General features: G+C 46.0%; 2 protein-coding genes and 3 non-coding genes across 8 annotated transcripts; all 5 read left to right on the plus strand.

Annotated features, from left to right (window-relative positions):
* The first annotated feature begins 11,036 nt into the window (after positions 1-11,036).
* Rpl17 (ribosomal protein L17) lies at positions 11,037-14,122 on the plus strand. Its single transcript, XM_029472152.2, has 7 exons — positions 11,037-11,108; positions 11,725-11,777; positions 11,886-11,926; positions 12,197-12,331; positions 12,555-12,653; positions 13,381-13,572; positions 13,931-14,122. The coding sequence occupies exons 2-7, from the start codon at positions 11,738-11,740 to the stop codon at positions 13,976-13,978; spliced, it is 555 nt and encodes a 184-aa protein (XP_029328012.1). The 5' UTR covers positions 11,037-11,108; positions 11,725-11,737; the 3' UTR covers positions 13,979-14,122.
* Positions 11,593-11,658, plus strand: LOC115029959 (small nucleolar RNA SNORD58). Its single transcript, XR_003835512.1, has one exon. It is a non-coding gene; the product is annotated as a small nucleolar RNA SNORD58 (small nucleolar RNA).
* LOC115029956 (small nucleolar RNA SNORD58) lies at positions 11,991-12,055 on the plus strand. Its single transcript, XR_003835510.1, has one exon. It is a non-coding gene; the product is annotated as a small nucleolar RNA SNORD58 (small nucleolar RNA).
* LOC115029958 (small nucleolar RNA SNORD58) lies at positions 12,411-12,475 on the plus strand. Its single transcript, XR_003835511.1, has one exon. It is a non-coding gene; the product is annotated as a small nucleolar RNA SNORD58 (small nucleolar RNA).
* A 2,120-nt stretch (positions 14,123-16,242) lies between the features above and the next one.
* Positions 16,243-20,624, plus strand: CUNH18orf32 (chromosome unknown C18orf32 homolog). 4 transcript variants are annotated; one of them, XM_021150516.2, is made up of 3 exons: positions 16,243-16,306; positions 19,320-19,504; positions 19,969-20,624. In XM_021150516.2, the coding sequence occupies exons 2-3, from the start codon at positions 19,349-19,351 to the stop codon at positions 20,032-20,034; spliced, it is 222 nt and encodes a 73-aa protein (XP_021006175.1). In that variant the 5' UTR covers positions 16,243-16,306; positions 19,320-19,348; the 3' UTR covers positions 20,035-20,624. The 4 variants fall into 4 exon arrangements, with proteins under 4 accessions (XP_021006175.1, XP_021006176.1, XP_085689613.1 ...); XM_021150517.2 differs by having other exon boundaries at positions 16,277-16,419; XM_085833487.1 differs by having other exon boundaries at positions 16,286-16,388.
* The last annotated feature ends 4,893 nt before the right edge of the window (positions 20,625-25,517 follow it).

Genomic DNA, 25,517 nt, shown 5'->3' on the forward strand with positions numbered 1-25,517 from the left:
TCCCAAGTTTCTTGTTAAGTAAAGAAAACAATGCTAGCCAGGCACACTGCAAACTCCTGTGTGCTCAGCACTGGGAGAGAATGGCAAGAGGACCAGAAGTTGAGGGTCACCTTCAGCTGCATTGGAAGTTCAAGGCCAACCAGTGCCATTTGAGATATGTCTTAAAAAAGTAAAATGCGTCAGGGCTGGAGAGATGGCTCAGTGATTAAGAACAGAAGACCCCTGACTGGAGAGGTGGCTCAGCTGTTAAGAGCACTGACTGCTCTTCCAGAGGTCCTGAGTTCAATTCCCAGCAACCACATGGTGGCTCACAGCCATCTGTAATGGGATCTGACGCCTTCTTATGGTGTGTCTGAAGAGAGCCACAGTGTACTCATATACATAAAATAAATAAATCTTAAAAAAAAAAGATTGGGGTTACCCCCCTCCCAGTAATTGTCAAAGCCAAATATAATAGCCACAGTCTGAGTCTCATTTATTTGAAAGCTGGTTGGGCTCGGGGATAAGCTTAGATTGGTTCTACTACAACCTGCTTCTGTCCTACTTCATATCAGAAACTTAACCACTGAAGTAGCAGAGAATCGCTGGCCAGCCAAATAAATAGAGCCTTGTCTTGTAAACTGTTGCCCCAGACTGTGGTTGGACACAATCTGAGCCACAGATAAAAGAACTGCCAGCAAGACAAGGAGTTTGTTCTGAGGCAACACATGGTGGGGTGAGGTGTCCACTCACTCAGTTCATTGGCCTGAAGCTTCCAGATGAAGGTGACACAATCGTGGGGTGACCGGCTGGATACATTGTGACTGGAGGGCCTGCAACCCCAGCTGAAGGGAGCAGAAGAAAACTGAGTGTGACCTGCCAAAAGATACCACACGGTGGCCTCTGCTTCCCCTCCCTGATAAAATCGTGTGCCTTCACTCGTACAGCACTGTTGGCACGGAGACCTCTACCCCCAGTAGATGCTCAGTGCAGGAGGGACAGTCTGCGGGGCTTCTCTGGAGAGGCCCTGGCCCTTGATACGTTCTGTGTAAGTTGTTTACATGGTGGCCATGTAGCGTGGAGTCACTAGAGGCAGCTCACCCCTTCACAGCCCAGGCAGGAGGCAGGGAGTGACGAGCACCCCTCTGCAGCTTCCTTTGGTGGTCCTCATTCAGGCCAGGAACCCAGCTATGGGATGGTACTACCCACATTTATGCTGAGTCTTCCCACCACAATCAAACTAATCCAGAAAACCACAGGCATGTCCAGAGGTTTGCTTCCATGTGATTCTAAGTGCTACCAAATTGACACAACCATGACTAGCCATCACACAGGGTGATATCCAAACCCATATTCACAACAGTGAATGAAAATGCCTGGTGGCCTTGTCCAGATCCCTCCCATGGGCTCAGCACTGGCCTTCATTTCACTCACCCCACAGGCTGGACCAGCCGACCACAGAGGCACCGTGGCTGGCATACTAAGACGCCTCTCTGATACCCACTGGCTGGTACTCATTCTCACATAATCCCCTCTTGCTGAGTACAAGCATCTGAAGAAAACATCAGCTCTCCTCTCCCTCTTCCCAGACTCCCAAACACCACTCCTTAGTCGTTTCTGAAACCAAATGTTCGAAGGTCTTGTGCATGCAGGGAGCAGCTCTCTGGCAGATACCCATGGAGTGTCCTGTAAGCCCTATAACCTGGGCTATATACTCTGCCCCCTACTTCCAGGGTCTGCTCCACAAAACCAATCCCTTCCATCTCAGACATCAACCACAAATACTTAGTTGTCAGCTCTACTTCTGACCCCTGACTATAAGCCAGGGTTCTATGTCCCCTCCTCAGATCCAATTATTGACTGTGACAAACTCCCCCTCCCAAACTCAGGAAACACCTTTTTGTTTATTATGTTGGGAGGGTTGTGTGTATGTGTGTGAGTATGTGTATGTGTGATAGGGTCTCACAAGGAAGGAAGGGAGGGAGGGAGGAAGGAAGGGAGAAAGGAAGAAAAATCTCCCTTGGAAACAAAAGGAAAGAAGCAAAATTTGTACCCTCCATACAGTTGTCTTTAAAAAGGCCTCCATTACGTCATAAGGCATGTCAAGCCCTTATTTTTACCCAAACAATTGGTTTTATTTGGGGAAAAAGTCTTTGCACAGAGATCAGTTGAGGAATAGTTCTTCATCTGCATAATAAGAGGGTTGGGCCTGAGGACCTCTTCAGACCTTCCAGCCCTGAGGCTGCCAGGCAATTTGAGTGGCAGGTTTCCCTGGTGTGGGACTATGGGTTCGTTACTGTATCATCCCCCTGCAGGCTCATTCCCTAGGTCTCTGAGTCCATCTTCTCAGCCCCATTCACAGTCTCAGCAGTGCAATGCTCCAAAGCCCACTTGCGAAGGAGCATCTAGTTCATCAAAACGAAATCAGCAGGTTTACAAGTCTGGACAATTGCTGAATGTTTGCTGTTTTCCATATAAACGAAGGCTAAAGCAGTCTTGACGCTGAGCTGGCGCCATCTAGTGGTCCAGTGGCTGCTCGCCCACCTGAACAGGAACTCGGTCGTCCCAGAAAACAATCCTAGAGTTTCTAGGCTAACCCTTTACAAAATCCATGACAAAAGTTCCCAGAATTCCTATATCCCTTTCCTGGATTCTTTCTTATATCAGGCAGATGTAATGGAAAGAGAACCAGTTGACTCAAGCCCACCTCTCTGACCCCAAGTGAATGCATCCGCAGCCATCTATCTGAGTTGGGAGCCAGTTTACAAAGCTGTTGTGGAGACTCTGGGGGAACACAGCAGCTTGTTCCATTCTCATCTGCTCCCCACTCTGCTACAGGTCAGTACTATCTTCTCTCCGTGTGCTAGAATTATTTTCCTGTCACCCAGAATACTCATTGACACTCAGTTGACATACAAAGGACTCCAGATAGAGTCTAGTCTTCAGTCCTTCACCTACTCTGTGGTTTACAAGGTTCAACAGCCTTTCTTTGTAACAAGAAAATTGGAGTATGGAGATTATTTGCTGTAACAGGTACAAAGAGCATCCAAATAATTACAAAGATACAGTCAGGAAGTCATATTTCATAAGAGGGAAAAAGGAAGAAAAGCCAAAGAAAGTTCTAAGCCTTCCACTTAGGGTAAGTGGGCAAACACCCAGGCACAAAGTCAACTATGTTGGGCACATGTTGACTCCAGTCTAAGAGTTATCGTGAAGGGCTTAAAGGGGCATTTATCAAGGTGCGTTACAGGATATTTGATCACACTGTGAACCCTGAGTTGTTTACAGGAAAAACCTGTTTATAGTTGTGATGTGGCTCAGCCTTAGCACACACCTTTAATCTCTCCGGCTGGAATACAAAGATGCCCTTAATACACACCTGTAATCCCAAACAATGAAGGTAAACTTAGTTTGTAGGAAGAAGCACCCATGTTTGAAAGTGGTACCTAGCTGGGCAGTGCTGGCGCACGTCTTTAATCCCAGCACTTGGCAGGCAGAGGCAGGTGGATTTCTGAGTTTGAGGCCAGCCTGGTCTACAGAGTGAGTTCCAGGGCAGCCTGGGATACACAGAGAAACCCTGTCTCAAAAAAAAAAAAAAAAGAAAAGAAAAAGTAATACCTAATTGAGTAGCAGATAAAGTGATGAATCAGAGAAATATTTGACAGAATAGGATAAGCCCAAGTCTCCGGAGAACAGAGAGGAAAGACAGATGAGACAGATGACTTAAGAGAGAACAGTGCAGAGGAGAGGGGGCAGGTTTACTGAGACAGTTGTACAGAGAACAAGCTAGACACAAGGGAAGACAGAATGAGCCAGAGAATGTGAAGGAGCCAGAAGATAAGAATATATTGCCCAAGTTAGTATGAGGCCAATCAGAGGATTAGCCAGAGCCTTTCTGAGAAGGAAACTTCTCTTTCGTTGAAACCCTGCATCTATATCCAAAGAGCTCTATGGCCTTAGAGACAGTTTGTTAAAAGTCTTTTGTTAAAGGGGAGAGATTTGTGTGAAGCTGAGGGAGGGTTGGGAGGATTGATAAAGACACCAGGACATCCACATATTAATCTGCTGTGAAGTTACACAAGGATGCTACCAGAAAAATCTCACAAATGCACACACACAAACACACACACACACTTGAGAGTGCACAATGTTAGCTTTAAGGTAGGATCTCACAGTGTAGCCTGGAGCTCCACTGTCTGAACCTCCCTCCACAGCACTAGGATTAAAGGCATCTGTGACCACATCCAGCTAAGAAAATGTACTTTTCTGTACGTGGTCACACGTGTGAGGGTACATATGTGTATGTGGAGGCCAAAGGACAGCCTCTGGTGTTATTCCTAAAGCACTTTTCACCTCTGTCCTTAGACAAAGCTGGGAACTGGCCAAGTAGTCTAGAACAACCGGCTCATTTAAACTCTATCTCTGCCTCCTGGGCACTGGGCATGGGAGCTAGGGATGGAACTTAAGCCCTTTGGTTTTCTAGGAGAGAGTGTTTCACCAACTGCGCTACCCCCAACCCTGGAAAGCCCAGAGCCAGGTGTGGTGGCATATAACTATAATCTCAGAACTTGAGAGGCAGAAGCTAGGAGGAGGGAACTCACATTCAACGTCAACGTGTTTCCAAAGGCTAAGTAATAATAATATAATATTATAGGTATTATTAAAGGTAATAATATGAATATTATTATAGTAATGCTATAACATGTTATTAATATTACTAGACTATAATTTATTTATTTATTTGTCTATTTATTTTTTGTTTTTTCAAGACAGAGTTTCCCTGTGTAACCCTGGCTGTCCTGCAACTCATTCTATAGGCCAGACCAGCCTCGAACTCATAAATCTGCCTGCCTCTGCCTCCCAAGTGCTGGGATTAAAGGTGTGCGCCACCACCGCCCGGCTACAACACTATAATATTGTTAATATAGTATATCATATTAATATTATAATACTATAATCATACTAATATTATTATTAAAGGTAATAATAAAATAAATTAAAATTTTAAATGTGTACTTGAAAATCTAGGGTTTCTCTGTATAGCCCTGGCTGTCCTGGAACTCACTCTGTAGACCAACCAGGCTGGCCTCGAACTCAGAAATCCGCCTGCCTCTGCCTCCCGAGTGCTGGGATTAAAGGCGTGCGCCACGCCCCGGCATCTTTGCACTTCCTAAAACCTATGGGGACATGGAGTTATAATGATAAAGAGTACATTGTAGCGTCTGGAACCAAAGTGTCAGGGAAACAAAACAGAACGGGATCCCTCAAGGAAGCCGGGAGGAGAAACATAATTCCAAACACCACCCGAGCTCTGGGAGATGAGGGAAAAACACACCAGTTACCCCGGGGAGACTCCCATTCCCAGAAACAGATGAAAGGACTCTGACCCCCTGAGGAAAAAGATTACATCCCCTCTTGTTGTTAGAAAGAACCCCCCCTTCATGGCTAATCAGACTGTGCAGAGCAGAGCAAATCTCCACCCAGGGATTAAGTCTTCTCCCTGCTCTGCTGCAGTCCCCCGAGCCGCTTTCCTCTGAAGAACACTGTTCCCGAGGCAAGGGAGGCCAGGGGTCACTCCACAGGACTCTGAAAATCCCCAAAGACAGCTCTTCTGAGAAGATGGGCAAGCTAGCCATCTTGGTCAGCTGGTTTAATGAGGCAGCCGACCGCCCAAGGGATCAGTTAGCAACGAAGATCGGTTATTGGGACAGACGGTCACACTTCTGCGGGGTCCACTTGCCGCCTGCCGGCCTTTGCTGGTCAGTGAGTAGACTCAATGGCTGCTGCCGGGAAAAGGCTGCTCTGGGGGAGAGCTAACGGGTAAAGGAATCCACAGTAGTCACTATTAAGCTTCAGTCACTATTCGCTGTTAAAGAAAGCCAGTTGGAGGGAGTGTTTTCCTCCTCTTAGAAAAGCCCGAGGGCGTTTGCTTGCAGCTCATCGCCATTTTCTTGGACCTCGCCTACAGCGCTACAGCTCTCCTGATACTAGAATCCAGGCGCCTGCGCTGGATACAAGTCTTCCTTTTCAGGACCATCTTGAGGACAGCAAGCAGTTGTGGTCACAGAACTGGAGATTGCGCATCACCAGAGCAGGGTGGGCGGCCTAAGGCAAGGGAGGGAACATAGCTGACAGCTTGGGACACAGGGCCACCAGCAACTAGGAGCAATCAGGGAATGATGGGTAAGCAGCAAGGACAGTGGGAAGAGCCCAGGTTTCAAAGGTAGATTGATGTTCACATCCTGCTCTATCTCCTCTAAGCCCCATTTCTGTTCCATTCTCTCCTTTCCTTTCCTCCTCCTCCTCCTCCTCCTCCTCCTCCTCCTCCTCCTCCTCCTCCTCCTCTTCTTCTTCTTCTTCTTCTTCTTCTTCTTCTTCTTCTCTCTCTCTCTCTCTCTCTCTCTCTCTCTCCTGGTTTTTCGAGACAGGGTTTCTCTGTGTAGTCCTGGCAGTCCTGGACCTTACTCTGTAGACTAAACTGGCCTTGAACTCAGAAATCTGCTTGCCTCTGCCTTCTAAAGTGCTGGGATTAAAGGAGTAGGCCACCACTGCCCGGCTCTTTCTTATTTTCTTCCCTTCCCTTCCCTTCCCTTCCCTTCCCTTCCCTTCCCTTCCCTTCCCTTCCCTTCCCTTCCCTTCCCTTCCCTTCCCTTCCCTTCCCTTCTCTCTCTCTCTCTCTCTCTCTCTCTCTCTCTCTCTCTCTCTCTCTTTGTTTCTTTTTCTTTCTTTTCTCTCTCCCTGCTCCCCAGACAGGGGTTTCTCTGTGCAGCCTCCGCTGTACTGAAACTCACCATGTAAACCAGGTTGATCTCAGACTCAGAGATCCAGTTTCTGATCCACACAATGCTCTAATAATCCCTACTACAATGGATGCTGGCTGGGCTTCCTATCCCACCTTGCAGTAATGCAGGCTCCTATTCTCCACTTGTGAGAGTATTCTGGCGACTGGCTGCAGACAATGACTTCACAAGCAGTGCATGGTGCACTCGCCTGTAACCCCAGAACCAGGAAGGCCAAGGAGGACTGTGACTTTGAGGTCAGTCTGAGCTACACAGTGAGACCTTGTGTGAAAACTAGACGACCAAGCGTTGGTGTCTATCTCCAGGAATTCGAAGACTATAATAGTATGTTTAAAGACATGGTAAAGAGGCAACAAGCCAAATCATGAAGTATGGCAGTTTTCCATGCCAGTCATTCCAGTCTCTTCCACAAATGAGCAAGGGGTTAGGGGGAAAGGGCAGGATATGGAGGATGAGAAGGAGAAGTTATCATGGGTCAGATAGAGACCTCTCTCTCAAATGCAGTATTGGGATTTTGCCTTGAATCTGATTTGAGCAAACTGTAAAGACATTATGGGGAATGTGGGAAAAAACTGCTTTCAAACTAAGATATAAACTATTGTCTTAGTTAGGGCTTTACTCCTGTGAACAGACACTATGACCAAGACAAGTCTTATAAAGGACAGCATTTAATTGGGGCTGGCTTACAGGTTCAGAGATTCAGTCCATTATCATCAAGGTGGGACCATGGCAGCATCCAGACAGGTATGGTGCGGGAGGAGCTGAGAGTTCTACATCTTCATCTGAAGGCTGCTAGTGGAAGACTGACTTCCAGGAAGCTAGGCTGAGGGTCTTATAGCCCACAACCACAGTGACACGCCTACTCCAACAGGGCCACACTTTCTAAGAGTGCCACTCCCTGGCCCAAGCACATACAAACCATCCCTGCTGTATTAAGGCACTGTTGTTGACAATGGTGGTTTCGTGTATATGAATGGTATCATGGTTATATTAAAAATACAAGAGTGACAAGGGAGGAGGGTGGTGGGAGAAGGCTACCTGGAAGAAAAGAAGGGTGAGCTTATTCAGCAGGAAGTCTCAGAGGCTGAAATGTGCTAGGGCTAGGTTAGAGGGTACAGGGGGAAGAGGCTTCAGGACTAGGCTGGGTTAGCCAACAGAGCAGAGTAAGATGACAACTAATACAGGAGAATAAAAGCGACAGGAAGCCCTGATGCTCCAGTTTCCTTTTCTTCTGTTATGTTTGTTGGGGTCCTGGGATTACCTCACAAACCACACGAACACCAGTCTCATCATCAGACAGGGATCGTTTATCCATTTACCCATTAGAGATAAACATTGAGGTGCTTCCAAATGAACAGACCTGACATTTACTTTAAAAACCTCTGCAAGAGCCGGGCGTGGTGGCGCACGCCTTTAATCCCAGCACTCGGGAGGCAGAAGCAGGCAGATTTCTGAGTTCAAGGCCAGCCTGGTCTACAAAGTGAGTTCTGGGACAGCCAGGGCTACACAGAGAAACCCTGTCTGGGAAAAAAAAAAAAAAAAAACAAAAACAAAAAAACAAAAACCTCTGCAGTAGAAGACAGAGGCATAAAAATAATAAAACCTTGTTAAGGTCTAGGTAAAATATTAAGGCCTGGATAACTGTTACCTGACTAGCCTGCCATTATGAGGAAACTTTCTCATATGTTTCTGCTGTTACTAGGAAACTTTCTAATGTCAAGTTGATTACACATTGTTATGTTCTGTGCCCTTGGAAACCAATCACTATAGAGGACAGTAGAACTGTTTTGTGTAATTACCCACAATACGCTCTGACCCACACCAACCACCATACAGCACCTCCTTCACCTGTGTATAAGCTTTGATGGTATTTGCTTTTCTAAGCTGCTCCTGAGATGGACCCTAACATAAGAGATATAAGAAACTATTCAAAATAAGACCTCTGTTTTGAGTAGTGTTTGAGTAAAGTTTCCATTCCAAAGACCTCCCTGGAAACTGACATCCTGGATGGTAAGTTAAGACATGAATGTTAGACAAGGCAAGTCCCCTGCCACAATTGAATACCTCAACTAATGGGAGCAGGATCCATGTACAACAATGACATGTTCCTAAGGAAAGCACCCGTCCCTAAATCCTGATTGGTGGAATAACTTGACACAGCTGTTTGTAGATCTCAGGCTTAAAAAGCCCTGTAGGAGGGGCTGGAGAGATGGCTCAGGGGTTAAGAGCACTGACTGCTCTTCCAGAGGTCCTGAGTTCAATTCCCAGCAACCACATGGTGGCTCACAACTATCTATAATGGGATCCCATGCCCTTTACTAGTGTGTGTGAAGACAGGGACAGTGTAATCATATACATAAAATAAGTAAATCTTAAAAAAAGAAAAAGACAGCCGGGCGTGGTGGCGCACGCCTTTAATCCCAGCACTCGGGAGGCAGAGGCAGGCGGATTTCTGAGTTCGAGGCCAGCCTGGTCTACAAAGTGAGTTCCAGGACAGCCAGGGCTATACAGAGAAACCCTGTCTCGAAAAACCAAAAAAAAAAAGAAAAAGACAAAGATTAAAACAAACAAACCCTGTAGGATCTTAACTCTGTGTGTGTGTGTGTGTGTGTGTCACAGTTCAGTTCCTGAATCTGGACCATGGCCCTGGTAGATCAGTCCTGGGGTGTATGCTCAATAAACTATGCCTGTCTGATGAGACTGGTGTTCGTGTGGTTTGTGAGGTAATTCCAAGACCCCAACAAGCATAACAGAAGAAAAGGCATCAGGGTTCCTGGCCTGTAACAGTAACTTTTATTCCCCTGTTGTAACTGTCGTCTTTGCTAACCCAGGCCTAGTCCTGGAAGCTTCTAGCCTCCGTACAATCTAATCTAGCCCTAGAATGTTTTCAGCCTCAGACTTCGCTGCTGAATAAGCTCGCCCTTTCTAGTTCTTTCTGAACTTGAACTGGCTGGTTCAGCTCAGCTGTTCTGGCTCAAACTCCTCTCCCAGCTGACTTATTCAGTCTGATTCCTCTTTCATCCTCTGAATTGCTCAGCTTGGCCTTAAACTATGCCCAGCATAGTTTAAGGCCAAGCTGAGCAATTAGTCTATTCTAATCTTCCGGCTCCTTTTCATTCTCTGGCTTGTTCTGTCCTCACCTGTCCTCACCTGTGTCTAGCTTGTTCTCTCTTCAATACTGTCCTGTCCTGTCTGTCTCTCCCTTAAGTAGCTTCCCTTTCTTTCTCTTCTGAGAGTTGGGCGTATCCTATTCTGTCAACTCTTTCTCTGATTCATCACTTGTCTGTCACTCAATTAGACTTCATTTTCAAAACGGGTGCTCCTTTCAACCACTGGGACCAGCCTATTGTAAGTGACCCTCAGGGTTTGCAAAATCATCCACATCCCTCTCCTCTGTCTACTCCCACCCCTCAAGTTTGCTCTCTACAGGAAAGTCAGGGTCATTTTTCTAAAGTATGAATGGCATCATTTCTTCCTTGCCTAGAGCCATTCAACAGTACATACACATTCTATCTAGAAGCCAAGTGAGCCCAAAGCATTGTAAGCTGACTCAGTCCCTGGGAGTCTGAGCTGCCTGGATGTGGAACACAGGAGACCTAAAGCCAGACTGTAACGGAATCAGAAACAAGAAAGGGGAAGAAAATGCCAACACGTTTGCTGCAAACAACGAAGATCTGGAATTGGCCCTTGGGGACAGTAATCTTGAACCAGAGTCTTCAGGTAGCCTAATCTTCACAATTAATATACACCTGACTCTCCATCTCACCCCATCCCTGTCTTCTCTCCCCCACTCCCACTCTACCTCCTTAGCCTCCCAAGGATTGGTTTTTATAAGCCAGTCTTTCATCTTTTTGTGGTGATGGGGTTTCATGTAGTGCTGGCTGGCACTTAATTTTTAAATAAATAAATAAATAAATGTAAAAATTAGATTGTTTATTTTATGTGTATGAGTATTTTGCTTGCGTGTGTGTGCACCACCGGTGTGCCTGGCGCCTATCCGGTCCGAAGGCATCTAATTCTCAGGAACTGGAGTTATCTATGCGAGCTACTGTTTTTGGCTTCGTGTGTCCTACGCTTCATGACTGTCTTTGTTTACTGTCACCTAAAACCCATACGTTTTAATTTCGGAATTAAAAATAAAAAAAGAGAAAGTCCCTAAAGACGCACGCACTCCTTTTCAAACTTTCTATAAGCATCCCACACTTCCTTCCTTCTCGGCCCGCCCACTCCTCGGATCTCGTTCCTTGGGCTGGAAGTCTCGCGAGAGGTCGAGGTCCCATGAATTCTCCCAGTAGCCTTCGCGCTTCCTCTTCCTGTAAGCGGCCAGAGGTGAGTACTATCTCGGCGCCAGGCTCTCGGGGCGAATCCTCCGCCATCGTTGCTGTCGTGGCTCCAGGAGCGCTGGGGCTTCGCCATCCCGGCAGCTGAGCTCCAAGGGCCATGGGTCCTCGCCGCGGGCGGCTGTGCTCTGCGTGGAGGGGAGCGCGGGCGCCTCCGAACTGGAGCCCCGGGGCGCGCAGGCTGCGGAACAGCGAGAGGGGGCAGGCATGGGTGACGGGGCCGGGCCGCCGGCGGAGCTGCGGGGGGATCAGACCGAACGGGGACGCCCGAGGCTCGGCTTCTACGGTGAGGGGTGGCCTAGGACGGAGCGGGAGTGCTGAGATCGGCGCCCGGTGTGGAGGCTGCGAGGTCGGAGGGTCCGCACCGCGCAGTGCCTAAGCCTGAGGCTGGAGGCACACGGTGTGGTGGGGAAGGGTCGACCTCGTGCTGGGCGGTTACCCTGACCCCCCCCCCCAAAAAGGGAAAAAGATGGCTGCGATGATGTCATATCTTAGGACACCTTTGGATTAATCATGAAAATAACTATCCTCTGAGCAGCTGTTGGTATTTTCAGCCTCCTTGGTTACTAGCTGATTGTGTTAGTAACTAGCTGCTGTGTTCACAGGTCACCTGCCAAGATGGTTCGCTACTCTCTTGACCCAGAAAACCCCACAAAATGTAAGTGATTGCAAGGACAAGCTTCTGCTTCGATGTGTGGGTTGTGCTTGTTTGTTGGGGGGGGGGTGTTCATTATGCAATAAAAACGGATTTTCTTTTCGTTTGCAGCATGCAAATCAAGAGGGTCAAACCTTCGTGTTCACTTTAAGGTAAGGAAGGCGTGCTCTTGTTATGGAATCCTAGTTTGGTCCTGAACTTCGTCTTAAAAGGCAGCTGCAGTGATGACTATCTTAGGACACCTTTGGATTTACCATGAAAAGAAGTAACATCTGAGCAGCCACCTTGATAAAAATGGATCATCGGGGTTGGGGGTGCTGGAGTAAAACTCGCCACTGGTGTGGAACACGGGTGCATAATTGGCTTACTTAACTGAATTTGTCTCGAAATTCTGTTAACCAAACCTTTCTGGCTTCTATTAGAACACCCGGGAAACCGCCCAGGCCATCAAGGGTATGCATATCCGCAAAGCCACCAAGTATCTGAAGGATGTCACTTTAAAGAAGCAGTGTGTGCCATTCCGGCGGTATAATGGTGGAGTCGGTAGGTGCGCCCAGGTGAGAAATCTTTTAAAATGGTGTTGCACATTTTAAGGAAGTGGGAATGTGGGCTACAGTCTTTACAAAGTCAGTTGGGTTGCTGTGATGACTATCTTAGGACACCTTTGGATTAACCGTGAAATCAAACATGTGCTGAGCAACCTTGGTGCTGGCCATCGTAATTAACTGGTTCTCGTTCTGATTCATCAAGGGCAGTAACAAGCTGCTTTTTCTCTTTCAGGCCAAACAGTGGGGCTGGACACAGGGTCGGTGGCCAAAAAAGAGTGCTGAGTTTTTGCTGCACATGCTTAAAAATGCTGAGAGTAACGCTGAACTTAAGGTACCTGAGCCATTGCTGTTGTTTTGTTACGCCTTGAGGTCAGTCCGGTCTACACAGTAGGAAGCTGTCTTTTAGAAGAAAGCCTTTTGTCTTGTGCCTCTATCTGGTATTGCAGGATCTTACATAAGGTTTAGCATCAGGTGTGTTATGTCCTAATAGTTATCTCCACTCATCCTATAAAAGAAGCATTTTCTTTGGGCTGAGGGCTTATAGCAGATCAGGGTGTTGTACCCCAAAAGAAACATTTTCATTTATAAACAGAAAATGTGTACTGTTTGATGGCAATGAAACCGGGCAACCATCTGTTTCTAGTCACCTTAAGGGTTACAGACAGCATGTATTTAACAGGCTAAATTTTATGGTAATTGAATGTCTTAAATAATGCCTTAAGCCGGGCGTGGTGGCGCACGCCTTTAATCCCAGCACTTGGGAGGCAGAGGCAGGCGGATTTCTGAGTTCGAGGCCAGCCTGGTCTACAAAGTGAGTTCCAGGACAGCCAGGGCTATACAGAGAAACCCTGCCTCAAAAAACCAAAAAAAAAAATAATAATGCCTTAAAATAAGGGTTGCCTTTCATAAATGCGCTCACTTGAGGTAGTGACATTCATTGCACTCAGGAAGATGAAGCAGGATGAACAAAAAGTTCAAGGTCATCCAAGGTAGAAGTTGGCCTGGGGTGCTGAACTTAAGCTCTATTGAAAAGCTTGCCTGATTTCTCCCCTTTCCAGGGTTTAGACGTAGATTCTCTAGTCATTGAACACATCCAGGTGAACAAGGCACCTAAGATGCGCCGACGAACCTACAGAGCTCATGGCCGGATTAACCCATACATGAGCTCCCCCTGCCACATTGAGATGATCCTCACTGAGAAGGAACAGATCGTTCCAAAGCCAGAAGAGGAGGTTGCACAGAAGAAAAAGGTAATTGGCTCAGTTTTGCTGGTGTGTGTTGCTGGAGAGACAAGTGGTACTGTGGTGGCTGCCTTAGGACATAGGCCATTGTAATTACCATGAAGGGAAGGTGTACTGACCAGTCCTGACCCACTTTAATGTGGTTTCTGTGGCATAGCACTGCAGAACCTCTGTCCCCACTGGATCAGTCATGGCCTTTGGTGTCTATAACGAATTTGACCTTTTTTGCACTACTTGGGCCTTTCTCCTTGATCCTTAGTCTTCAGCTATTGAGCTTTTCCTGTTTGCTTAGGTGTGAATTTGAGTCCAAGATTTAATGTTTCTTCTAGTCCAGAAACTTAAATGGTTCCTTTGTCTTCCTTCTCAGATATCCCAGAAGAAACTGAAGAAACAAAAACTCATGGCCCGGGAATAAATTCAGCATAAAATAAATACAGATAAAGTTAAAGGTCTTCTGGTGGTCTTTAATGAGCCCTGTTGGGAGAGAGGTGCTTTAACATGCAGAAGCATGTTATTAAAACAGTGAAATGGATGGTTCAAAACCACGTGACCATGTAAATATGACTGTCTAGCTTTATTGAATTGGAAAAGACTAGGTGTTTCGTTCATAAACTGTTGGGTATATGATAAGCCTTCCTTGGGAAAGGAATTCTTTGCAATTCTGACTAAGCTATAACATAGCTTAAGACTTGTTGCCTGTAATTTTTTTTAAGAAAGGGTAGTATCATGTGTTTCATTTGTTTTGTATAGTCCTGGCTGGCTGTCATCAGTTAACTCTTAAGTGTCTCTTAAACATCTGAACATCTTACTGATTTGGGAGGAAGACACCTACACATGAAACAGTTTTCTATCTCAGTCTTAGAGATTAGCTGTTTTAAGTGCCATTTCTTTGCCCCCCAAACAGATACATACATACTCTTGAACTGGTTTTTAAAGGCTGTGGAGAAAGATCATCAGGAGGCATACTGTTCTACAATGAACCTCTTAAGCTCCAGGGGCTGATACAATTTTCTGCCTGCCTCAGCCATACAATACAGGAAAAATTACAGGGAGTTTACTGTATCCCTCATTGTCCCTCACCATGCTTACAGCTTGACTTAAGAATGAACAAGTTTTCAAGTCATGCATCCCACTTACTGAAAACCCGTCTGTACTGTACCCCTCAACTATTTTCTGTATCTTACTTGCCTATTTAGGGTGCTCATAAAATCCCAGTTTATTATATAGACCTTTGGAAGCATTTTTTAGGCTGTGTGCTTGCCCCATAGGGTTTGAGTGTCTGGAAGAATACCTCGGGATAAAGGTTCCAAACCTAGATGTCCAGGATACATGCATGGTGAGATAAGGGAAACTAGCCTCCCAGAATGTGATCTTTTGATCATGTTTAGCAACACAATGATTCCTTTGAACCTTTTGTGTACAACGCTCTGTAGGAAGAGTGGTTTCTCTTGGGATGTTCCCAGGTGCAAAGTATAAAACATTGCCAAAGAGGCTTTGAGTTTCAACCAGCAGTGTGTTGAGGGTTCCAAGTTCACAACAGACCAGGCTGTAGTCTTAGAGTAGAATGGGCAGCAGCTCAGGGTTTGAGTGCTAGAAACAACCCAGACCCTATTTTGGCCAACTTGAGTGAGGGTCCCTAAGTCTATGCGGATTGCTCATGGTAGGGAAGTAGTACGGCAAATAGTAGGAATGTAGTAGCTACAAAGATTGTATTGAGAATGGTGGCATGTGGTGCTGGAGCTTGTGGGGTCAAGGCCACATTCATACGGATCTTTTTCTAAATATAAGTTGATTTGAAGTCAATGCAATTGAGATTAAGATAAAAGATAGGCTATTAGGATAATAAGTAGGTTAATTTCTCTCCTGAGATTTTTCAGAATCTACTAATTGGAAGTCAGTCATAGTATAACTAAGAAAGTAAGATCCTCATCAATAGAAACACAGGAAAAAGACAACATCTACAAAGTGTCAGCATCATGCTACAGCTTCAAATCCTTAATGATGCCTGGACATAAAGTGGGGTTTTAATTGTAGAAGGCATACAATAAGGAATGTTGATCCAATAATTAAGGCCATGAGATCCTGTTGCTATCAAGAATGTGGATCCATAATTCCATTTTTTTTTTTTTTTTTTTTTTTTTGGTTTTTTGAGACAGGGTTTCTCTGTGTAGCCCTGGCTGTCCTGGAACTCACTTTGTAGACCAGGCTGGCCTCAAACTCAGAAATCCACCTGCCTCTACCTCCCAAGTGCTGGGACTAAGGGCATGCGCCACCACTGCCCGGGATCCATAAATTCTATCTGAAATAGAGAATGATGGTTCGAAATATTCTGAGGCTTGCAGTACAGTAAAGTCAAGTCCTAGTATAGTGATTACTAAAGCTAGATTCATATGGGTTCGTTTTCCTTCTGTTAAGCTATGGTTAGTGCCAGGCAGGCCTTACTCCCAGAGCCCTATTTCAAATCTTGGCCCAAACAGCCCTAGTTTTTCAGAATGAGCCAGTCAGGCGCTTTGGAAATCGGTTTTCTGCCCAAGCGGCACTCTTTGTTAGCCAGGAGGGGCCAGCCCCAGGCGCTGAGTACAGCGCAGCTCCGGAAGTGCGGCGAGCCCTGTGCACGTCATCACTACGTTCTGCGCATCCCTTGGCTGACGTATATGGCTTTGTCAGTGTCTTGGCCTGCTATTGGCTGTTGGCAGCCCGGCCTCCCGGAAGTGCGGACATTGCCCAGGGCGTCTTGGTGGTGGTGAGTGAGGTTTGGGAGCTGGGGCTCGAGCAGTGGGTGTCTGTCAGCGGAGCTGTTCGGCGGCTTGACGTCCCCAGACGCTGTGCGTTGAGCCGGTGCACCCCAGGAATTAGGTAGCCTGCTTGCCTTGCATTTCTGCACCGCTCTCCGTCCGTGGACCTCGGTGTCCCCTCCTTGTTTCTCTCGCGGCTTTCCTCCCTTTGGACCGGCACGGTGGGTGCTCCTCCTCCGTGTGCCATTGGCCCCCTGCAGCTGCCCTGCTTTTGATGTTGTCTTTGATTTGCTCAGCCCCCCTCGGTTCCTTCAAGAGAGGTGACTATGGCTCTCTAGTGGGCAGTTCCTCTCTCTCCCGTTGTCCTCTTAGGCCAAGTTGAATGAAAGATTCCATTTTGCTCTCTTTGATGAATTGGATAGTATTTAAAATAGTAGTCCACCTTGCCATCTTCTACATTTTCCACCGCAGTTTTCACAGTATAAAGTAAAACATCTATCCAAAAATTACTAGGATTAAGAGACAATGCTATTGACTTCTAGTTAAAAGATCCGAAAAAAAAATTATTTCTGTTGCTACTTCGTAACTGTAATTTTACTGTTAAGAATCGTAAATACTATGCTGGGCGTGGTGGCGCACACCTTTAATCCCAGCACTCGGGAGGTAGAGGCAGGCGGATTTCTGAGTTCGAGGCCAGCCTGGTCTACAGAGTGAGTTCCAGGTGTTTGGTTGGTTGGTTGGTTTGGTTTTTCTAGACAGGGTTTCTCTGTATAGCCCTGGCTGTCCTGGAACTCACTTTGTAGACCAGGCTGGCCTTGAACTCAGAAATCCACCTGCCTCTGCCTCCCAAGTGCTGGGATTAAAGGTGTGTGCCTCCACCGCCCGGCCAGTTCTATCCTTAAAGGGAATCCAAGGTAGTGATGGCTCAGAGTTTAAGAGCAGGGGCTGTTCTTCCAGAGACCCCCACCCCTACCCGGTTCATATCCCAGCTACCATATGACTTGCTTCTGAACCCCACAGGCTGCATGCTCAAGATGCACAGACACATGCAAGCAAAACATCAATACACATAAAGTAAAAAAAAGGGAACTCTTAAAGCACAAAAATAAGAATAAAAGAAAGTTGTTCTACGTAGTGGTGCCTGTAATTCAGCACTTGGGAGGCTTGGTCAAGAAGAGTTCCATTCCGAGACAGCTTGGACCGTTCTCAAGTAAATAAATAAATAAATAAATAAATAAATAAAAAAAAATAAAGCAGTTACAGGGTTTAAGGTGATAGCAGCATTTTTTTCTGTCAAGCACAAGGCCCGCATTCCCCACCCACCCAGTCCCTCTCCCTCAGAATATAAAGGGAGACTAGGAAAAGGCTGATTTGCAAGCCTAGAGTTTGAGTTTTCTATTACAGAGTTTACCTTAAGCATTGTTCTATTGGCAAATTGTGGGGTGTTGTTGTTTGTTTTCTTGTTTTAAAGTGAGAATGTCCTTCCAGCTGGTGACATTATGGGTTTTTCTCTGTTTTTTAAGATTTATTTTATGTATGTGAAGAGCAGTCTGCTGAGCCACCTCTCCAGCCCTGTCTTTTGCTTTTTCAAGACAAGGTTTCTCTGTGTAGCCTTGGCTGTCCTGGAACTCACTCTGTAGACTTGGACTCAGAGAGATCTCTCCCTCTGCTTCCCAAGTGCTAGGATTAAAGATGTGTGCCACCACAGCCTGGCCCATTGTGGATTGGCCGTTCCTTATGTCATTCACACTAAGGCACCCTATATTTTGAGTATAAGTAATACTGTCTTCCTTTATTACTATTTTACCATTATTACTATTCAAAACAAAACAAGCAAGCAAACAAAGAAATCCTTCTCGCTTGCTGTGTAGCCATGACTGACTGTCCTGGAATTCCCTAGGTAGATCAGGGTGACCTTCTGACTAGTAAACACCAAATGCTAGAATCACAGACAGGTGTTAACATGCCTGGATATAATTTATTTACTTTGAAAGCTGCAGAACATCTAGTTTCTCTGGAGGTTTCATCATTTTTCTTATTGTTTCATTATTACTGTTTATCTGTTTGGTGTATGTAAGCATGGGGGAGGGAGTACCCCACTGTGGGGGGAGGGGGTCAGAGGACAGTTTGAGGGTGTTGGTTTCCTCTGCCATCTGGGTTTCAGTGGCAGGTCCCTTTACCCAGTAAACCATCTTACTGGCCCCCTTCCTGGTTCTATTAGAAGTAAATGAACGGGTATACTGTGTAAAGTACCTAGCACATATTGTTGGCGTTCTTAAAAGTTCTCTTTTTGCATTTTTATTTGTTGTGTGGGCATGCATACCCCTGACATGGTGTGCTTGTGGTAGAGGTCTAAGTGATGACTCCGTTCTGTCTTTTCGCTGGGTTCGTCCTGGGTATTCGACTTAGGTTGTCAGTCTTGGAGGCAGGAACCTCTATCCACTGAAGCATCTTTTATCGCAGAAGCCCTTAGAAATCAGCAGTGATTGGAAAGGACCAGACACTGGCATCTTGGTGTTCCTGTCTCCTCACCTGTTCCTCTGCCTTTCAGAGCGGCATTTTGGTTTAGAAACCTTTGCTTTCAGCAAATATTTTTCTTTCTTTCTTCCTTCCTTTCTTTTTTTAAGATTTATTTATTTTATGTATGTGAGTACACTGTAGCTGTACAGATGGTTGTGACCCTTCATGTGATTGTTGGGAATTGAATTTTTTGTACCTCTGCTCACTCTGGACGGCCCTGCTTGCTCTGGCCCAAAGATTTATTTATTATTATATGTAAGTACACTATAGCTGTCTTCAGACACACCAGAAGAGGGCGTCAGATCTCATCATTACAGATGGTTGTGAGCCACCATGTAGTTGCTGGGAATTGAACTCAGGACCTTCAGAAGAGCAGTCGGTGCACTTACCCGCTGAGCCATCTTGCCAGCCCAGCAAATACTTTTTTAGGTAGCTCCCACCCCCTGTAGATACAATCATCTCTGCCCCTGGCCTGTAACAAGCTAATGTCTTCTCCTGTAGTGTCCGCAGTGTCGGAGCTCCAGCCTGGGATGATGGTGTGCATTCCTTGCATTGTCATTCCAGTCCTGCTCTGGATCTTCAAAAAGTTCCTGGAGCCATACATATACCCTGTGGTCAGTCGCATATGGCCTAAAAAAGCCGTCCAGCAATCCGGCGATAAGAATATGAGCAAGGTAGACTGCAAGGTAAGGCCTCCAAGTTTGCCGGAGATGGGTGACAGGCAGAGCTGGAGAACCTCCGGCTTCTAGAAGGGCGAGCCTCTGCAACAGGAAGCCTTACGTTGTGTCAGTTTTAGTTACTAACATTTGATTGGAAGATTTGAAACCAGGCTTCTGATGAATGTGTTGTCCCTTTTTGCCTTCCTTTCCCCACCTGACATGGGGATTGAGCCCTGGGACAGGAGCCCACCAGGAAAGCCCTCTACCACCGAGCTGCATCCCCAGGCCCAGTGCGAAGCTTGTTTAGAGCACTCCTGTCTTCACTGGTGCTTGCTGTGCTGACTCTATGCAGCTCTGTGAACTTAACTAACCTGCATAATTCTGGGGGCAACCAGTTAGTAGTGCTGAAGTGTATTGTCTGCTTCTAAAGAGAATGTTCCTTAAAATCGGTACCTTTTTGTTACACTAATTCTCAAACCTTTTCATTTCAGGATGCAGGTACTAATGGATTACCCACAAAAGGACCAACAGAAGTCTCGGATAAAAAGAAAGACTAGTGTGGGTCTCCTGAAGGCCCTTGGCTGTTTGCAAATGGACCTAATGATATGAAGCCTTCTTTGTCTCTGACCTTTTTTCTCTGAGACCAGGAATCTAGATAATAGTTTAGCTTCTGCCTGATACTGATCCGGGAGCACATGATATTTATATTTAAAATTCCAGTAGTTATATTTAATGATCTCACCCCTGAGTTTCTTTTTCATTAAAGTAGCTTTCATTTCTATTATTCCAATTTACTAATATGAACAAATAGAAGGTCCGTGTGAGCAGACGCTCAGAACAGAGCCCTTGGCCCTTCGAGTTCTTCCTTACGAGTTTGCTGTTCTCACTTCTGTGGGCTCCTCTACCTTGAGTGGGATGAGTCTTAGTGGGAAACAGTGCCGTCCGAGGTGGGATGCGATGAGAAGATGTGATCACTGCAGACGCAGCGGCGAGTGGACAGCTGGCCGAGAACAGCTCCAAGGAAGCTGGAAAAGGAAGGCTGGGAGCTTCTTTGAAAAATGTAACCTCAACATCATTGTCAATCACACAACTTCTGACTCTCTGTGCTTCTAGTCCAACGGTGTATTAAACGTCCATTGAACTTGTGGTTCCTGCTTTTTGTCTTTTCATATTTGAAAGGTTTTTTGTTGCTGATGTTTTTTAGAGTTTGGTTTGGTTTGGTTTGGTTTGGTTTGGTTTGGTTTGGTTTGGTTTGGTTTGGTTTGGTTTGAGACAAGGTTTCTCTGTGCAGCCCTGGCTGTCTTAGACTTTGTTCTGTAGACCAGGCTCAACTATAACTCACAGAGATCTGCCTGCCTATGCCTCCCTAGTGCTGGGATTAAAGGCATGCACCATTGCTCATTGCTGCCCCAGCGATGTGTGTGTGTGTGTATTTGTATTTGTATTTGTATGTATGTATATAGGTTAACAAGTAAAATCTTAGAACAGCGATGAAGACAGTGGGTGAGTGGAAGTCACCACCACAGTGAGTGACTTCCACAGCAAAGGCTTGCCTGATTTTTGTCTAAAGCAGCTGAGGGTCTGGTCTTGAGAAAAGCCAATCCCGTACCTGAAGCCTATAATCCCAGCTACCTGGGGGCTGAGGCAAGAGGACTCAAGTTCACACCTGGCTTTTGCTACAGAATGAGTTTGAGTCTAACTTAGGCACATCTTGTGTCAAAATTTAAAAATGCAAAAAGGGTTGGCGTGTAACCCAATGACAAAGAGTTTGCTTAACCTGAAGCCCTGGGCCCAGCCCACAGCACTGGAAGTGTAGCACAGGGGGGCCTGGAACTTCTGCTCTTCCTGCCTGTCCCTCCCAAGTGCTCTGATTACAGCTGTGTGCCTGCACATCCACCCCCAACCCACACGCTCCTTTTGTTCCTTTGAAGTAGGGTCTCATCACTTAGCTCTGGTTGGCCCAGAATTCATGATACCAGTTTCCTCCCAAGAGCTTCCATTACAGCAGTGAGCCACCATTCCTCCTTTAAAATGGATGTTTGTATCGGATACACACACATGATTGTTTTTAATGACACAGCAGGGTTGTTTTGTGTGTGTGTGTGTGTGTGTCCTTGAGTGAGGGGAGGTGAGAAAATTGGTGTTTGTTTGGTTTTGGAGACAGGGTTTCTCTGTGTAGCCCTAACTGTCCTGAAACTCACTCTGTAAACCAGGCTGGCCTCGATCTACCAGCCTCTGCCTCCTAAGTGCTGGGATCAAAGGCGTGCGCCACCACTGCCTGGCTAAGATTGATGTTCTGAAACAAGGTCTCTATGCAGTTCTGGCTGACCTGGAGCTCAGTTCCATCAGCTGGCTTCTGAGAGCAGTACCATCAGGACGCAGAACATTTACTGCTTTTGCAAAAGACCTAAGTTTGGTTCCCAGCACCCACACGGTGCCTCATAACCATCAGTAAGTCGGGTTCCAGTGGATCTGATGCCCCCTTGAGAGCCCCTTTGGCACCAGGGATGCCTGTGGTGTACATACATGCAGGCAAAACACTCCTACACACACATAAAATGTGAAAGACCAGCCCCATTTATCATTTACATCATGTACCATCAACATATCTTCTTATTTATCACTTACTTATCACCATCTGTCATCTGTTATCTGTCTGCATCATCCAGATACATAGCTTCATCTAGATAATTAGCAATCATCTAGTATCTATTATACTTAGGAACGCACTGTGGCTCTGAGTTACATAGTCAGTGCCCATTCGCTTATTCAATCTAGTTTTTAGTTGTGAAACTGAAGGAGTTTAGGGGTGTTGACCCATGCCTGTAATCTCAGCACTTGGAATCTTGCGGCAACAGCAGGCCCAAGAGTTCAAGGTCATCCTGGTTTGCAGAGTGGAACCCAGTTTTAAACAAAACTAAAGAAAAAGAGAAAAAAAAAAAAAAGAGTAAAAAGCCGGGCGTGGTGGCGCACGCCTTTAATCCCAGCACTCAGGCGGCAGAGGCAGGCAGATTTCTGAGTTCAAGGCCAGCCTGGTCTACAAAGTGAGTTCCAGGACAGCCAGGGCTATACAGAGAAACCCTGTCTTGAAAAAGAAAAAAAAGAAAAAAGAAAGAGAGCCCCTCGGCATATAAGCCAAGTGATGTGAGAAAGGCAGTTACAGAGATAGTATATACTTCATGAAAGGAGAGAATGGACCCAAAAATATTAATGACATATTTCATCAAGAAAATGCACATTGGAACCACAGTGAGAACCTACCAGAACAGTTGAAAACTTAAGATGAAGTGTTGTGAGGGTGTAAGGGTTTTTTGGGTTTTTGGTTTTTTTTTTTTTAAACATATATGGAGGTTTTGAATGTATGTCTACATACCACTTGCATGCCTGGTGCCTGAGGAGGTCTGAAAAGGCCATCAGATCCCCGGGAGCTGAAGTTATAGCCATCTGTGGGCCACCGTGTGGGTGCTTGGAATTGAACCCCAGTACTCTTCAAGAGCACTCAGCGCTCCTAACTGCAGACCTCCAAAGTCCAGATTTATAGGGTACCAGTAGGTGTCAGCTGGGTGGGTGGAGGTGGCCCTAATTGGCTGACCGTGAGCACGCAAAGAAGACCCAGTCAGGAAAGGGTGGACAGATCTGGTGGAGGAGTGGGGGGGGGGGGGGCGGGGGGACAGAGGGCCCACTTGTTAAAATGTTTCAGTTCAGGTGGTCTGCGGCAGGCTGCTTGCCGGTGTTGCTGCTTCCCTGAGTAGTAGTAGTCTTGTTTCTTTGCCGGCTTCAGATGCTGTGTAACCCCCACGGTGCCCTGTTAATAGTAAGTAATCCCTCCCTCTCTTCTCTGCAGAGCCTCCAGTGTCTGGGTGCTTTGTGAGGTCCTCCCAGGGCTTCTGATCCAGGTGACCTTGATCTAGCTCCTTTGGGGTGTTAGCTATCTGTCACAGGCTGGTGTCTTTACGTCACTATCCTCCCATGGTGCCTTGTAAAACACTGCTAAAGATGGGGCAGTAGAAACAACTGTAATGCAAGTAGAAGTGACCAGATGCTAAGGCACCAAATTACAGGCATTGCTTCCTGTGACATTTTACTGGTTCTTGGAAAGGCAGTTTCAGGGACCTTGCTGAATACCTAGTGACTCTGGGGTAAGGTGTCCTCCAGGAAGCCACAACTGACTGCACCACACACAAAAAATACAAAAAAAAAAAAAAAAAAACCACCCCCAAAACCCATAAGACAATACAGATAGTTCATGCTGCTAGCTTCTGGGAAATTAATCTTTGCCTAATGATACTTGCAGTATCATAATAATTACATCCTGTAAAAACATGACTGGAGAGCGTTGAGCTGAATGTCTCAGCACTGAAGGGCACTGGTGACTCTTCCAGAGACCTAGGTTCAAGTCCTAACATCTATGTGGTGGCTCATCACCATCTGTAACTCTAGTCCCAGGGAACCTGATGCCTTTTTATGGTCTTCTCAGGCTCCAGACATATGTGTAGGCAAAACGCCTATACACAAAATAAAAGTAAAGTTAAACTTAAAATAAGATCGTGCTCAAGAGCTGGAAAGCTGGCTGTAGCACACAGGAGAATGGGCCCTGCACCTTTCCTGGGAAGCACAGTAGAGTTGGCCCTGTTTGCTGGGTTTATGGGTGAGCTGCCCCTACTCCTGGCATTGGGGAAGCTAGCTAGGGCAGTGCTGGAGAGTTTGCCTTGGTGGTGTGAGTGTGGAGAGCCGGTAACCTGACCAGCTTATCTATTGCCCAGACCCAGATCCAGGGCTTTGAGTGGGTCCACTCCAACATCTACCCCATTAATGAACCGCTGGAGCACATGAAGGGACGGGCCCTGCAGATTCAAAGCTGCAGGATCTCCATGACACAGGGCAAGAACAGGATGTCTAAGACTTTTACTGAGGATACCTAGTGTAGCAGGATTGACTGTGTAGCAGAGGATTGATAGTGTAGCAGAAGTCAGCACCTTGAACCAGACTCATTGCAATGAACATTTCCCAATAAAGAAGTGCGGACTAAAGGATATACCTGAGGCACACTGGGACACACTGCAGCTTCCACAATGTGATTTTTTTTTTTTTCTTTTGGGAAGGTTTCAAGGGTGGAGGGCAGGTATAAACGGGTGGGGAGATGAGTGGGATTGGGGTGCAAGGTGTGAAAATTCACAAAGAATCAAATACAGTTAAATAAAAGAATAAGCATGATCTAACATGATTGAAATAGATTTTTTACCTATATTAGCTCAAGGTCATAAATAACTAAATCTGATCACTCCACACAATGAGTAGTTCTATTTCTTCAAATCTTACTAGATAGTTTATTTGTATCCAGTATTACAGGTCTACTCTGTCATCTCTGGAAGGCATCCACCCTAAAAACCATCACCCTGGGATTTAAGTTCTAATAGGCAAATTTTAGCGGGATACATACATTGAAACCATTAACATGCCTATTCTAAAATGTCCTCATGACCATTATATGAATTATACAGCTGCACATTTTATTTTTACAAGATTTATTTATTTTATGTATGTGAGTACACTGTAGCTGTACAGATGGTTGTGAGCCTTCATGTGGTTGTTGGGAATTGAATTTTTAGGACCCCGCTCGCTCAGTCCCTGCTAGCTCCAGCCCAAAGATTTATTTATTATTATACATAAGTACACTGTAGTTGACTTCAGATGCACCAGAAGAAGACGTCAGATGTCATTACAGATGGTTGTGAGCCACCATATGGTTGCTGGGATTTGAACTCAGGACCTTCGGAAGAACAGTCAGTGCTCTTACCAGCTGAGCCATCTCACCAGTCCCCCAGCTGGATATTTTAAAGTGATGTCCAGATTGATGAGTGTTTGTTTGTTTTGCTTTTGCAGGCTTCAGGATTGCACGTTCACATAAGCAAGCTGGGGTTATAGGTGTGCTCCACCAGATGCAGCTGCTGCCACCTTTGAGCATTTTGAGTTTCCTCTAAGTTGTCAGAATATTGTGACACAGTAAGGAAGAAGAAGGATAACTGGGTAGTACTCGCAC

The sequence above is a fragment of the Mus caroli genome, unplaced genomic scaffold (assembly GCF_978045245.1).
Source record: "Mus caroli unplaced genomic scaffold, Mus_caroli_1 scaffold_19, whole genome shotgun sequence".
NCBI classification, from domain to species: Eukaryota; Metazoa; Chordata; class Mammalia; order Rodentia; family Muridae; genus Mus; species Mus caroli.